This window comes from Saccopteryx leptura, chromosome 10, assembly GCF_036850995.1.
Source record: "Saccopteryx leptura isolate mSacLep1 chromosome 10, mSacLep1_pri_phased_curated, whole genome shotgun sequence".
Taxonomy (NCBI): domain Eukaryota; kingdom Metazoa; phylum Chordata; class Mammalia; order Chiroptera; family Emballonuridae; genus Saccopteryx; species Saccopteryx leptura.
In genome coordinates this window covers 31,338,124-31,354,038 of record NC_089512.1, presented here as the reverse complement: position 1 = coordinate 31,354,038, position 15,915 = coordinate 31,338,124, and the positions used below count along the sequence as shown (strand labels likewise).

Sequence of the window (15,915 nt, the reverse complement as noted above, 5' to 3'; positions counted from 1 at the left end):
CCCCACTTCTCACTTAAGAAAAAAAAAAAAAAAGACATGCTCTTCCTCATACCCAAAATATTACATATTCTCAAACTCCCATCTACACCACAGCATCCCCAGACACCAACTCCTTGTTGGCGCTCTATCCTTTTCCCTTTTGTATCAACAAGTGTGCCAGACTCAAAGAAATCCTGACACACAAAAACTAAAGTCTGCAAACGTGGAAAACTAAGGCTGATTTTTGGGGGATGTAAATGAAAATTTTCACTTGCAAAGGAACAATACGTGGTAAGTGGCAGAGCTTGACCAGCAGTTACACAACGTGATTCAGCTGTGATTCGGTCTGCATGCCGGCTTACCTAACATATTTTGAAGTAGCTGTGCAAAAACTTTAGGGTTATTAAAGCAAGCGTAGTAGCAGTGGGGTCATGAGCTGGATCTGTTTCACCTCCGTGTTTCTCACTCCTTGGACTTATCCCGTGCAACTACGCTACATGTATCAAACCTCTTCTTTGGAATCCTAAAATGCAAGCGACGAAAGCAGCGGCGGGCTGATCTCACTAATTAGCAATGGGCGCCTTCACCCCTGTGTTCAACAAGATTCTGAGGTGTTATCTGTACTCAACAGGAAATAGTGTTGTGACAGATCGGCGATGTGGGGATTGAAATAAATCTTCCACAAGAACTGCATCTTGCAAAATGACTCTAAAGGGAGATTAAGACAGTGCGAAGAAACTGACCTGATGATTTGGGGTTAACTGTGTGAACAGCTTAGCAGCCCAGGTGGAGGAAGGGCTCTAACTGAAAGGCAAATACTTTTTATTTTTTTTCTTCTCTAACGTGATACAGGCAGAAGAAAGTATAAACAAGTGGGAAAATGTTTGATTCCAAAGTTGGAAGCTATTACAGAGCAAACACAAAACACACAGAAAAGAGCCTGAGTAAGAGGGGGAAAAGTTCCAGTGGAAAAATTTGGGAAATAAAGATTTTTTTTTTTTAATTTGTGAAAATAACTAAGTTAGAGGGGGAAATGTATTAAGTAAGGGAACAAAGGGACAAACAAAAAAATCCACTATTCTATGGGAAATGGCTCCTTGTATCAGTTAGATAATAGGAATCACCACAGAATCCTAGGAAGCTCCTATGTGAGACTCATAACTGAAGTAGTAAAACACAGATAAAAAGGAAAAGGCTGGATTTCATCTGGTATTAAAAGACATTTCACTAGGCTTCATCTCTGTTTTAAATGTTCTCTAAAGTGGATTGTTGAGAACCTTCTCTGAGGTGTGATTCTAAATCACCCCGGCTCCCATCCCCTGCCTTCTCTCTTAGTTTTCCACCAGTTTATTTGCCTTCTTATGGCTCCAACACTTTAATTTTTTTACGGCTGGGTTCTTCTGAGACTGGCGATAACTTTGGCCATATATGGTTACCTACTGCGCCTGTATGTTCACAAGGTTATCTCCAATATTTCTACGGAAACAGACCCACTGATTTTCAAATATACCTTACAAAATGGTCCTCTGAATCTATATACATCTCGAAGAAGTACATTTTCTGATTGGATCCTTTTTTTATTTTTTATTTTTATTTTTGATTGTCTGAGATATGACCAGAAAGCCTAAACTGACTTTTCATTTAAAAAAACAGAAGAAGGAAAACGGGTCTTTAAAAAACTACATATGCTCAACCGTAGTGCTTCTTTCAGTATTTATGTTAAAATAAAAGGTTTAACACTGAAAAAATAAAAAAGCATAGCTCAAAGAGATTATTATGTCTTCCATTAAAAAAAATTACCAAAAAGAATGGAAAGCCCAATAGAGAATACAATTTTTTTTTTCCTATTCAAGTTTTGGTGAATGTGGAAAAAAATGGAATTTCATGAAGGTTTTCATAAAAAAACAACCTGGAAAAAATTAGGCAACTTCTCCATTTTTCTAGACACTTCTTTTCATTGCATTTTGTTTTTATTTAAGTACATACCCAACACACACACATACCCCAACTCTTTAAAAAAAAAAAAAAAAGGGCCTGAAATTTTAGTTACACTACATGTGGTTTTCATTTGTGAAAAATGAACAAGCTGTTTGTGGTTAAACTGTCTAATCGCCTGTTATCAATCTAGCGCTGCATTCAAGATTTACAGGATACATCAGCTTCTGTGCCACATTAGCTGTAAGGGGGGGGGGGGGGAGGAGGAGAGAGTTTATCCTGAGGAATAATATTTCCAATGCAGCCACACTCGCACTACATCTGGTTGTGCTGGTAGCGGCAGTTAAATTGAAATATTTCACAGCGTGTGTCAGAAACATGCAGAATGGTAATTATGACAGATCTGATTAAGCCGGAGTGGCACAAGCTCCCTGGCCAGCACCGGTTGTGCAGGTGTGACCTTGTGCGTGCCTGCGTGTGTAAATAAAATTAATTACAAGCGAGAGGGTGAAGGCTTCGGTGACATCACAAAGCGGAGAAACTCCCAAGGGGGAGACCTAATGGAATATTTTCCCTCAGTCTAATAATACAGTTCATATTGACTTGAGGTAATTAGTGGGATCATTAAAGCAGTTTTCCCGGCGTATTTGGCTGCCTGATCAGATTAGTGAAAATGTTCTTCAGAACAAGCCCTGTGTGGTCTGCCAGAGAGGAGGAAATAAAAAGCAACAAAGCATATTTTGGAATGATAAGCAGCGCTGGACTTTTACTCCAGCAAAAGAAAATCTCTACTCCTCTCTGGAGTCTGCAGATCTAACTGTCCTGTCCCATTTAATTCTTCTGTTCAGCCTGTGTATTCCTGTCCGCGTTCGACACTACTTCTCTCGTCTCCCCTTTCTCTCTGTTAAATCAGACTGCTTTATCACTACGAGCCATCCCAACTCCCCAACAAATCTCTTTTCAACAAGGCAATTTTAAAATTGGGGGAAAGTATCTTAAATGACTGCATTGCTGTTAACTGACAATAATGGAGCAATTGAGAGAGGCAGAAAAAAAAATTAAAAAAAAAAAACCACGGAAAAGAAAGCCACTTAAAATTCACCTGCTAAACAAAAGATTCCTCTTTTACATAACACGTAACAGAGATTTAGATATTTATTCGCAGTTGGGTCTTGAAACCGATTCGGCATTGGCTAGAGTTGGGGCAAACATTCTTCCAGTGGAACAGAGCACAGGACCCTCGTCAAGAAAAGGGCCATTTGTTTGAAAAGACTCTATTGAGCATGCTCTACCTTGCCACTGGAATATGCCAAGCGCTGTCACAGATGGCAGGCTCTGACAGTTCCCATCCGTAGCGTCGATACTCGACAGTTCAGCACAAGATCAGTGACATTCTGTCTCATTAGAACCACGCTAATTATCACAGCTAGTTTCAGGGGAAACCATGTGTTGCAATGGTCAATTTGAAGGAGTCTGTGCATCAACAAACTGGTAATAAGGATCAGACACCTTATTATATGACAGCATGCTGTCTATGATCTGATTTACGGAATCAGAGGCACTAAGGCGGCCGAGGAGGCTGGCAGTTTATAAAACAGTGTGTTTAAACCTAATTCCTCAAGCACACTGGTTGAAAAGCGAATTGTTAAAAAAAAAAAATACACAAAAACAACTGGAATTGTTGAATCAAGAAATCAAAGGAAAATAGGTTCTCTATTAACATACAACAGAAACAGATTAGGACCTAAGAAAACAGACAACTTCATCAATTTAACAATTGAATGGCAACTCCACCAGCGGTTTGGAGCTTATGTTTTTACAAGGTGTTTCATGATAAAATTATAGAATGACTATATGTCCACTAAACTCGAAAATATAGACTGCACATACATTTTTAAATGGGTGGTCTCTTGTTCAGCTGTGTCACTTCGTCATGCAAAAGAACTGCATGTGTAAAAGCATAACAGCTACACTTTAAAAAATGAATAATCTCAAAGGTTACTTTTAAGACAGTATAGGTATTCTTTCAGCAGGGCAGAAAAAATTCCACATCCGAGTCCTATTACCAACATAAGATCTCTATCCCTCTCTTAGCACCTTTCATTGATGGGAAATTTTAACGGTGCGGTTTCTTCCAGAGCTATTTTTCTATTGTCATTTTGCATAAATGCATTTTCATAGCTCATTCATTTCACAAGGCCTTTATTTTCATTTCCCATATGAGGAAAAAAGAAGATAAAGCTAAAATAAAACCTACCGTTACTACTAAAGACATTAAAGACAACTGTTGAGACTTCTGAGGAAACACTTCATCTTTTAACTCAGTACTTTGTTAAAAGATTGTATCAGTGTTAGAGCTATATGCTGAGTTTAACTGAATGACATTGCATTTTAAGATTAATCCCTATTAACAGTAAAAACCCCAATGGATTGGTCTCGTCCCTCCTCCTTATTTTGTAGATATATGATCCTGTCCTAAAGCACTAACTCTCCACTGTCAAAGCTGATTATAGAGGAGTTTCCAAAAAGAGGAACTTTCTTAGACTAGTCTTAGTCCACAGTTTTCAACTTATACTAAAATTTTAGGACAAAAGGCGGCCTCAAAGTAAAGCAGAGTCTACAAATACATAATTGGTAAACTCATGCAAACACATTCTCATGCTCTAAAGGGGACCACTCCTGTGGTGACATTCCTTGGACTTCTTCACATCAAGATCCTCTTTAAAGAGTTGACCCAATAGTCATAAACTGATTATTTTCAAACATTGCCTAAAATGTTCTTATGACATTTTCTAAAGATGGAGAAACTGGGCTTAATGAGTTATGACTGTATTTGTAACAGTTAACTTGCTAAGTGGGTCAATGAGGAAAATGTATTTACATGACTCTAGGTAATTAATTTTTAATTTAGGGGAAAAGAGTGAAACTTTAAATGATTTGAAAGTTGCAATAAGATAACCAGAAATCTTCTGTTCAGTTTGTTTAAATAGATAACATCAACTGTCTGGGGGAAAAAACACCTTCTTACATGACTTTTTAAACAAAAATATAATGGGCAGGTAATTGTTCTATTTGATAATTCTGAACCTTCTTAATCAAACACTAAATTTACTAAAAAATATGCTTGTTTTTAATAACACAGAAATGTGAAAAGGGCTCGTATTCAGATCTACAAATTTAACTAACAATGAAAAAGTCATCTAACATATTTATACAATCATATCTCTTTAAGCCATTAGAATATGTTAATATTTATGTTTTAAAGCCATTACTTAATAGTCTTGTTTAACAATCAATTAGAGATAGAAAGACAGGTCTGTGTTGATGAAAACTAAATAACTAAATGCAATATGGATTCCCAATATTCAGACACAGCGTTTTTTTTGTTTGTTTGTCTGTTTTTTTTGTGTGTTTTTTTTTGTATTTTTCTGAAGCTGGAAATGAGAAGAGACAGCCAGACAGACTCCTGCATGCGCCCGGCCGGGATCCACCTGGCACGCGCCCCTCCGGGGCGTCGCTCTGTTGCGACCAGAGCCACTCTAGAGCCTGGGGCAGAGGCCAAGGAGCCATCCCCAGCACCCGGGCCATCTTTGCTCCAATGGAGCCTCGGCTGCGGGAGGGGAAGAGAGAGACAGAGAGGAAGGAGAGGGGGAGGGGTGGAGAAGCAAATGGGCGCTTCTCCTGTGTGCCCTGGCCGGGAATCGAACCCGGGACCTCTGCTCACCAGGCCGATGCTCTACCACTGAGCCAACCGGCCAGGGCTAGACACAGCGTTTTTAGAGATCAGCTACCAGCACAGAACACCTTATACCGGAGATGGATGGAAGGCCACATTCTTCTTTCTCAAGAAAGCAGCACAGACCACCAAAAATAGGTTAAACTAGGCACGGGCACATGGCCAAGATGGCTCCACTCTGGGTCGTACTCAGTGCCCCACAAGTTCTCCTCCTGCCTCTTCCTCCTCTAGGAAGACAATGCAGGGAAACCTGAGCTGAATCACTACCCAGTATATATTATGTATATAAAATAAAACAAAGCACTAGCTGGAGAACGGGTCAAGGGGCAGTTCGCTCCGCAGACCGCTGCTGGAGAAAACTCCATCTGCCCGGGGAGGTGCTCTGAGGACACAATGCGAAGAGCCCCCCCCCCCCAGACTGCTAGGAAAGGGCGTGGCACCACGAATAGCAGAAATCATGACTCTCTCATCTGCAGGGGCCTCCTGTGTGTCTCTTAAATGGGAGGCAACACAGGTGAAACCGTGTTGCTGTGAAGTCTGTCACATGAACATTCCAAAAGAGTGAAACAGCACAGAGCATCCAAGCGTCGTGTCCGTGACGTGTAATCGAATTCTAACAAAGTCAAAGAGGCCTCTGCATGCAGGCTCATGCAGAACGCAGTCATGCGTCTGTGGTTTCTTCCTGGATTTTATCACTAGAGAGTCCGATGTCCAGGCCAGGAAAACTACGTTTTAGCCCCACTTTTGCCTATTTTATGACACAGCATGTCTTACTGTATCTAAGAATTTCAATCACCGTCTAAGAATTTCCAAATCCAAAGGTCAAAAAGATGCATTACCCCCCCCCCCCCCACACACACACACACCTGTGAACCCAAGGAGCACTAAAGTTCTCCTTTTCTCTTTCTTCTGCCCTCTCTCCCCCTCGACGCCTGCAATCTCCATGATAAACGTGTCTGAAAGGAAGGAAGAGGGCGAAAGGCTTTGAATGATCTGGCCTCCTCTACTGGACGTGTTGTCTTCACAGAAGCAGAAACTCTTTTCTTTTTTCAGAGCGTCAGAAACCATACCTACACACACCAGCGGAAGCTGTCCCAGCCGGAGCCCTCTGACTCGACAAGACTGGTAGGGAGAGAGGCTGCAAAGGATTATACTGAACGCATGTTCAGTTAAACAGAATTGTCATCATCTAGCTGCTTTACCTGAAAGAAATAACCTCGTTCGAGAAAGCACAGGAGAGAAATCATTTTCTCCACGCAAGTGGCGATGCAGTGCCGCTCCGCAGAAGCCCTGCCCTCTCGCGGCGTAACTGTCTCCGCAGGCTCCGCCTCCTCAAACATGAAAATCAATGTAACAATCCGATGTACAAGGCAAGGCCTACAGCGCTGCTAATGTCCCCTTGCTGGACATACACCTTAAGTCTCAGAGCTCTCCGGGGGTTTGCCGTGGAATAAAATTAGATTCCAACATCTGCCACCATTAAGGAAAAAATTCCATTTCCATCTCCCATATGAAAACACTATAACCAATGAACAGTAACTGAACCTTGATACCGTAATGGTTATTACTGAAATCAACTATATTTTTTTTAACAGTAAAATTAGTGAATTCTGCTCTCATAATTATTTGAATATTATCAGACTAAATGTTTGATAAAATTCCAATATGATTCACTCGAAAAAACGGCTGCTTATTTGAATAACCAGAATATAAAGTGTATTCATTTGTAGCTATTCACATTATGTTTAAAGCGTATCATCTTTTAAAGTTTGCATTTAGCCAGCTTTCTTATCCAAGCACAAAAATAGCCTGCCTTCAGGTTGCTACCGCATATTTTATTCAGACATTTCTATTAGAGTTAAAAACAATCTCATTTCTATTACTCATCGAAGAGAGGAGATAATACACGTGAAATGGTGGAGTCTACAGAGTTCGTTTCTTTTACTGAAAATACTTCGTGCATTAGTCACTGCGTACGTAGCACAACTCTGATGCGTCTGGTTCCGTAACATTCTGGGGACTGTACCAACTTTATAATAATTACGCTGCCTGTCATTCAGGGTATCTACCTCAAGCTTTACCTTTTACAATGAAAGGTATTTAAGAAACATGAGGAGATGATAAGACGGTCCCTGTGTGGAGGGCTGAGCCTCTTGCTTAGCACATTAGAAGACATTTCCCTTTGGATATAGCGCCATATACTTTAAAAGCTCTTCTGCGTACATTAGGGCATGCAACCTCCTATGTGAAAAGAATCTTGGGCTCAAAAATGTTAAATAACTTGGTCATGTTATCGTATCAGTGAGCCAGCCTGGACCCTAGCCTCCTCTGAATTCTCTACCACGTCTCCCCTCGGCTTCCCCGCCGGGCTTGCCGAAGCACGGATTCCAAGGCCCCTATGTTGGTAGGAATCCAGAACCCAAGAATATGTCAATGAAGAAAGGAAAGCCCCCACCAGTTCCACTACCAGTCGGTCCAATATCGCTAATTCCTCTTTCCTGGAGCTGGGTACTGATGCCACCTAGAATCCTGAGCAGACACGACAACAGCAGGACAGATGCAGAGGGCTGGGGGCTGGCTCTCCTGTTTATGAGTCGGGTGAGTCTCATGTGGACAATGAGGATAACAACGCTAGCTCACGCGGTTACTGTGAGAATTCAATGTAGATCATACAGAACGCATGGGGGGAGTCAGCACACGAAAGGTGATGAATACGAAGGCCAGCGGGAGAATCGGGGCAAGACCGGAAGCACAGGGAGTGGATGGGCTGAGCGAGAGGTGACTAGTGCTTCCCGCTTTGCACAAGCTCCATTGTGTGTGTGTGTGTGGGGGGGGGGGGGGGGGTCTGCCTCCTTCTGACAATCCTCGGCACCTAGTTCTGATGCAAAAGTAAGAGTCAGGAATTCTGACCATGAAAAAAGTCAGTCTGATGTGAAGATTTGTGTTTTCTTTTTTTTTTTTTTTTGCTAGTTTTTCTGTTTCCCTCACACACAAAAAAAACATGGTGAGAAAACAGAACGAAGGAAATGCCTCCCTTCTCTAGTCCAGTCCGATCTCTCCCAGCGATACAGGCTGGTTTGGGACTGTCGTATTTTAAGTAGCCCCATCGAACTTCCTGGATGTGTTCATAAACAGGGCGGTGCTGACAACTAAACTGCACAACTCAAGAGAAAACGACAGAAATGCTCTGCGGGGAAGTTACACTAAGTTAGCAGTGAGGAATAACGACTGAGGGAACGCAGTGACCGGTTTGCTGGGCCCCACCGCTACCGCCGGGCCCCGAGCCTTCTCTTTCCACTAGTAATGAAGAGATCGGCTAACAGCTTCGGGAGTTCTGGGAATCACCGTCAGGGGGGGCACTGAGGAGCTGCCAATCAACACCGTCCAAAGAGACTCCAGGGGAGCTTCGCAGGACTGGGGTCCAAAGAGGAAAGTGGTTTAAAACCTCCTCAGAACATCACTCACATCACTCACATGACCTTAATCAATCAATGACTGCCACTGTCTGAATGCCTCCAAAATCAGTAACAGCCCAGGCAGGGAGGACGGAGGATATTACATATTTAAAAGAAACACTGAAGGTAGTAAAGGGACTGCTGACCTTAAGGGGCCATGCTCTAGTCCAGTGGTTTCCATCTGGTGTGCCACAAGGAGTTTTAAACATGCATGCAATACCTGACTATTAAGATTGTCAAATTAAAAAAATGACAAAAGCCAGCACAACAACAACCGCCTGGTGTGAATGTCCCGTCTTGAACTGTAAATATATAGGCCATACAATAGAGTGGCACTTTAATAAATTTGCATCTGATTGGTTAATTCTTGGGACCAGAAATCTTTATATACAAATATAGGCACCTGATTTTTTTTAAAAGTCACTTTGGAATAAAACAGGTAATTACTGTTCTTCTTTTTTTTTTTTAATCAATCAAAATTATACCTACTTTTTGGTTACGTCTGCAAAGAATATATGTTTTTGGTGTGCCGGAGAACGGTAGTAATTAGGTTAGTGTGCCATGAGATGAAAACGGTTGAAAATCGCCACTATAGTCAGAAAGGAAACTGTGGGATCCTGGAGACTAGATTAAATTAGATGACACGACCAGCAAGTAAATGATAGTTATCAAAAAGTTTTAGTATTCATTTTTGTTGGTTTTAAGTCTGACCCATATTACAATAATACATGTCTAGCTGTCAGTTTATCTATTTAGGAGATTTGGGGAAAAGTGTTTGGCCTTGTAGGAATATAGTCTGTTATTCTCGGCAATTTAATTGGATAGGTCAGAAAAGATGCAGGATTAGAAAGAAATGCAAGATGATATACATTTAAAAATGAGCTCCTAGGACAGCATAATTAAACTAAATAGCCCAAATAAGAATGTGCAGGGTGGGTGGGTGAGGGGTAAAGTGAGAACAGGACATTTCTCCTTAATGCCTAGTCTTGGCATGTAAATGAAGACATCTGAAGAAGCACACAGGTTTGAAGCGGCTCTAACATTCTATCATAATTAGAAACATTTCAAGAGCCCTGTAATTTCCAATCAAAATTACAGTAATTTCCGATATACAAGCCATGATTCATGACAGAATTTTACATTCCATGAGAGATTACGGTGGCCTGATGTATGACACGCTGAGTATAGAACGAACATAAACAATTCAGTTTAATGTTTAAACAGCACTTGATGTTTAGAATCTCACAATAAAAGAAACATATTATTGTAGAAATTATCACTTTGACAGTGATTGAAGGGTAGGCAGGCATGTGGCCTATAAAGCTATAATTTTTACAGTCCACGGCTTGAGTTTAATCATTTTTATATAACATTTCCAAGATATCCCTTAAGTATTTCATTCAGCCTTATAACTTAACAAGAACAACCTTTTCTAAAGCAAAACTCCCATCAAGGATGACTATTAATGCTGATAGAGTAAAATTTTAGGAAAAGGTAAAAAAAAAAAAGTATTATACTGTAAATACTCTCAGGGTTGTGTAATTTTATCAGAAGTTGACAGCAGCCAGGCTGTTTTTATAAAGGACAATTCATTATGATAATAAAAAACATACTTGTTTAAAATGTCAAGTTGTTAAAATCTTACCTGAACCCTTGAATAAATACCTCTAAATTCTCACCTTGATAGTGTTATCAAATCTTTTTTGCAAAGAGAAAGTTTGGTATTCTTCTGGTCCTTTAAGAAGTAGTCTTGCTATGAACAAGGATTTATAGATAATTGTTGAGTTCATGTATATATGGATGACTCGGCTTTTGATGACATAAATTATCAATATATGACAATTATAGTGATAAAGAACTGCATTATCCATTTCTTATGTTTGTATCTTGTTTTGTAGGGATTTGTAACTTTTCCAATTCAAGTCTATTCATTTATAATTCATCAGATATGGGCAGTTTTCTAATTGTAATTCAATTTGTGTGTCGTGTATCTATAGAAAAACTAAAATCATTCATATGCAAAGATATATGTATGTGTCGGTTTGTTTTAATAAGTGCACTGAATAGCTGTAGATGCCAGAGTTGGAACAGAAGAAACTATAATTTTTCTAGCACTTTGGGACAGAAATCAAGGTCATCTAAGTAATAACAAAAGAGTAATTCCAGTTATTTGTACTACTACAACAGACCAGATTGAGAAACTTTCTGTACATTACGAGATTTTTCTGAAAACAACTATAAACCGACTCAGGGATTTTAACTAAGAAATCCCTTGTCTGGATAGTGACTGTTGAAGGAAACAAAACCAAGTTATCTACTACTGGAATCTGAACATTCTGCTACATCAGAGACCTCTGTCAATAATCCTGGAGACTGTGACCTCTCCATGATGCAAATTCATACTGCAAATAGACACCCCTTTGAATGAAATTTTCACAGGTATCGCAGATCAACATTCTCAATGCCTAACTGAGGATCTTACCTGGCTTTTGGTTGCTGCAACCTTTGCAAACAGTGCTTGGGACACTTTAGCGCGCTTCATTTCCTGCTGAATCTCATCATAAATGGAAGCATTAATGTTCATGGTATTGTTCTCTGGTTTCCCATTCCTCTCTGTGGCAATAGTAGCTGTTTTCACCTACAAAACATTTTGAACGAGTGTCATTTTTCATTGGTCAAACTGTTTCAAAGCTTTTCAGGCTCAGCATCCAAACTGGACATTGTTGCTCCTTTTATGATCAAGGCGATCAACAGTGCAGTCATTCAACATTAGTTATTACACCGAGATCAGATTGCTTAAGTTAAGGAAGTCACATTGTCACAGGTGATTGCGCCTATAATATGACAGCAACAGCCAGCTGACAACCAGGAATTATAATGCCAGAAGGTGAGTTTTCTGGAAAACGAAATAGTTTCAAAGACTTGAAAACCCTACACTAATTGTTTCCCAATTACCGTCCATTGCAATTCTAACAAAGGAAATTCACAATTAAAGTCATAATGCACACTGCTGTACCTTCACTGGGCGCCCAGTGCCTAATAGACAATTACATCACTAATAGCTATTACATACTATGGCCTTTTTAATTTTAGACTCTTTTTTTATGTCTTCTCCTCATGTTTCATTTTAAAAATCTTCCATAACAAAGCCATTTGCAGAACTGCATATTTAAATCTTCTATCCATCCATGAAACAGGTAAGAGTGGCTTGCATAATTATCATAAAGGCTGGTTGCGTTTTACATGTGCATGTCCAAGCTGTTCTGTATAATTATTTCATCCATTCCTGGCACCCTTGTATATAACTATTTCTTTCTGACTTGTGGAACCAGATTATGAGAAAATGTTTCACAATATTTAATAGAACACTGTAGCAAGTTACATAAAATATATAATCAGTGACTTAAAAAATAGTCAAAATGTATAATCCTGAGTGAAAAATTAGTATCAATGCCTTTGGTACTAATGATAAGCAGATATCAGCAGAAAAATGTCATGAAATTTCAGGGGAAAAATTAAATCACATCTTCAAAATTTATTAATACTACTATTAATCTTTAAAACTCCAAACTTAATTATTACTATGCAGTTATATTGAACAGTCTGGTAAATTTACATATGAACGATGTAGCTGCTTTTATACTAGAGAACTGATGAAAATGTAAATGAATAGTTACCACAGATGGAGGACCAGGCTTTTCGCAGCAAAGGGATTCATTGAGGACCTAATTTCTTATCGAGTCCTTTCCAGAACCCAGGTTTCTGTTCTCTAGAAATTTAGCACCTTGGAATATTTCTCACATATACTATAAAGACTAGGAAACAAAATGCATTTTAGAATAAACAAATGATTATTATTTATTTTTTTTTTTGGCACAAAGTGACATACCCTCCTAATCATACTGCAAGTCTTCCAGGTTTATTTCACTGTCCCCAAATATTTGGCATTAAAAGTGGGACAGAGGTTATCCTAAGCTATTCAATTCTCAGCACTCATAGAGTGAGATGAGCCCCTTTCAAACGTGTCTTCTGAATCCTCCGAACTTCTAGCCGGTGAGCCACGTAACACACCTCTGGCTTGTCTTGGAGAGGCAGCTAGATTCTTCTGCCTTGACACTATGTAAGCAGTGAAAGGGTAACGCTGTGAAATGGTGGGACCACCGGCCAGAAGGGGGGACACAGAAGGCCAGGCACGACAAGTGACCAACTGGCTGGGCCTCGTTTGCCTCTGCTACACTATACACTAGGGACGGGAGTGTAGGCTAGATTTCCAGAGTTCCCCTCCCAGCTCTGTGACTCGAGTAAGCAAGGGCACTCACAGAGGTATATTAAGGACTGGAGGCCACTAAGAACATCCACAGCGCTTTGAAGCAATAATCTGCTAAACACCACTTTAGGAGCCAGAAGAGTTAACGCATTACCATAAATTGCCTCCAAAGTTGCTTTGGTGAGATTCACAACTTTGCTCTGGGGTGGTCTTGCTTTGAGGCAGAAGGATAGATTTGATCACCCCATGGGGTCCCTTTTAATACCTATTTTTCTCACTGCTTAAATGAAAGAGAAAAGAAAAGCCATTTCAATCGCTTTGAAAATTGAATGTTATGGAAATGGAGGCATGAAGTCCAGTGCATTGGAAGAAACAGTTCCGTGGTAGCAATCTGCTTAGCAATAGCTAAGACAGCAGGCTTCGGAAACTTGGTGTTTCAGGTTTCTAAAATAATTTGCATTCTTTTGTAAAAATTATGTTTAATAATTTATCCTCCAGGTAAGCTATAATCATTTGTCTCAATGATGTGATTTTGTTTCTAAAAATTTCTTTGGGTATTTTTTACAGCAATTACAACCTGGGTCAAAAAGCAAGAATTTCAGATCATGAAAATAAAAATCAAGTGATGGTTTCTTAGTAGCCAACACAAAATAAAGGTGGGATATAAGTATACAGAAAACCTTAAAAAATGTAAAAAAGGAAGCAAGAGCACCAACTTTAAAAATACAAATTAAGAAACTGGATTATTCATTTTAAAAAGATTTAGAAAAGTTCTTTATCATCTTGTTGGCTCAGATACGCATCTTATCAGAGATAAGCTATTAGAATTCTGGAATCACATTTTTTCCTAAACACAAGCTATTGCTTAAGGGGAATTGACTTGGACAGCTTTTCAAAAATATGAAAGCTGAATTTTTCCCCAGGTAAAAATGGAAACAAAAATCTTTTATACCTCACTCTACTAAGTACTATTTTAGCTTAGTACAAAAAAAATCTTCTTTAATCCTGGTTTAGCTTTTAATATTATAGCACACATTAAAATTCATAAAGTAGTTCATTCCAGGCAAAACAAACTACTCTTCAGCCCCTTCTCCACAAATAGCACAGGAGGTAAAATAAATGCAGTTGCTTTCCGAATAGCTTTTATCAAGGTAGTGTGTACTACTCCGTCATTACCGCGGCGCCGGCGATGTTGTTAAGACTGGAGCTTCTCCTATGTACCTGCCCACATGGGGTTAGGGTGCAGTTGGGTCTGCTTTTATTCGCTAAAACTGTGCAGTAGAACACACATTTTCCATGAAAGTTCTATTTTATTTCTTCATGTATTATTGTATCTGAACTGTACATACTACATATGTACTACATACGACGTGTATACCACACTAAATGCACTCTACTATCATCCTCATTGGTGAATATGCTATTCCTTGAAGCAGTATCAATTACCTGCAAGATCACAGCACACACAGACAGTTTGAGGTAGTTTTACTAATAATTACGATACTAACAAATGTTAATATTTATTAGTTGCTTATTATGTGGAAGGCAGAGTGTTAACGTACATTAACTCTAACCTGCACAATAGCCCTGAAGAGGCACTATTACTGCCCTATTTAGAAATAGAGAAGATGCTTTTAAAACAAAGAGGTTTTAAGAAATTTGTCCATGGGCAAGGCTGAGAGTTAAACTGAAGTCTGTTTGATACTAATGCTTGTCTTAGAAATCACTGCAACAACTACACTGAGATCATGTTACAGGGGACTTCTTTATTTAGAAAAATTCTTATTTTTTAAGTCATTCTGGACCTGCTCTTTGTAGTAAATGACTTTATCATTAATTTTACAAACCAGTCTAAATTTATTTTCCTAGGTATGTAAACTATCAATGTCTTCTCAGTAATGTTATGCAAGAAATGTATTGTTTTAAGTCACATTCTTACTGTTGGTGGAATCTAGTCCATATTATCAACTATCTGGAGTATTATGGTTATAGAAACAATATTAAATCTTGTCCAAGTCCTCTAGCTTGTAAAAGATGACTATTAATGGGAAACATTTTACAAGCACATAAATAAGATCTTAAAATAATGCTGGTCAAGGAATTCTTAACATATAAAATTTTAATCATGTATTAAGCTTCTGCCCATAGCTGGACCTATGTTCCATTATATTATATAAGTTGTTGTAGAGACAGAAGGGTGCAGCTACCAAATTAAATTAATGATATATTGCTCATATGAACTTCGCACATTTTCTAAAGCATAAAATAGCACATCTACCTTTAGGAGAAACTAAAGAAGTACATAAGGAAGTGTAAAACCTTAAAGACAAAAATCATATAACTAATGTGAAAGTTATCATTTGATAATTATAGGCTTTCCGATAGTCCTTATGAAAACAAATTGCTAATTGACCTCCAAAAGTCACATATATTAAAAACACACAAATAAAACTATGATAAGCACACACTCAAATAGAAATCAGCTTAACACTGATTTGTTATGTGGAACAGACAATTCCCAGAAAATAATCATTAATTATTAT

The 15,915-nt window shown here is 39.0% G+C and overlaps 1 protein-coding gene across 5 annotated transcripts in view; it reads right to left on the bottom strand.

The window, feature by feature from the left end:
• SATB1 (SATB homeobox 1) overlaps window positions 1-15,915 on the bottom strand; it is a 105,179-nt gene that overhangs the window by 23,684 nt on the left and 65,580 nt on the right. For all 5 annotated transcript variants that reach the window (XM_066352088.1, XM_066352089.1, XM_066352090.1 and 2 more), the window contains exon 9: window positions 11,588-11,743. In XM_066352088.1, coding sequence (XP_066208185.1) covers window positions 11,588-11,743 — 156 coding nt within the window. The remainder of the gene's footprint in view (window positions 1-11,587; window positions 11,744-15,915) is intronic.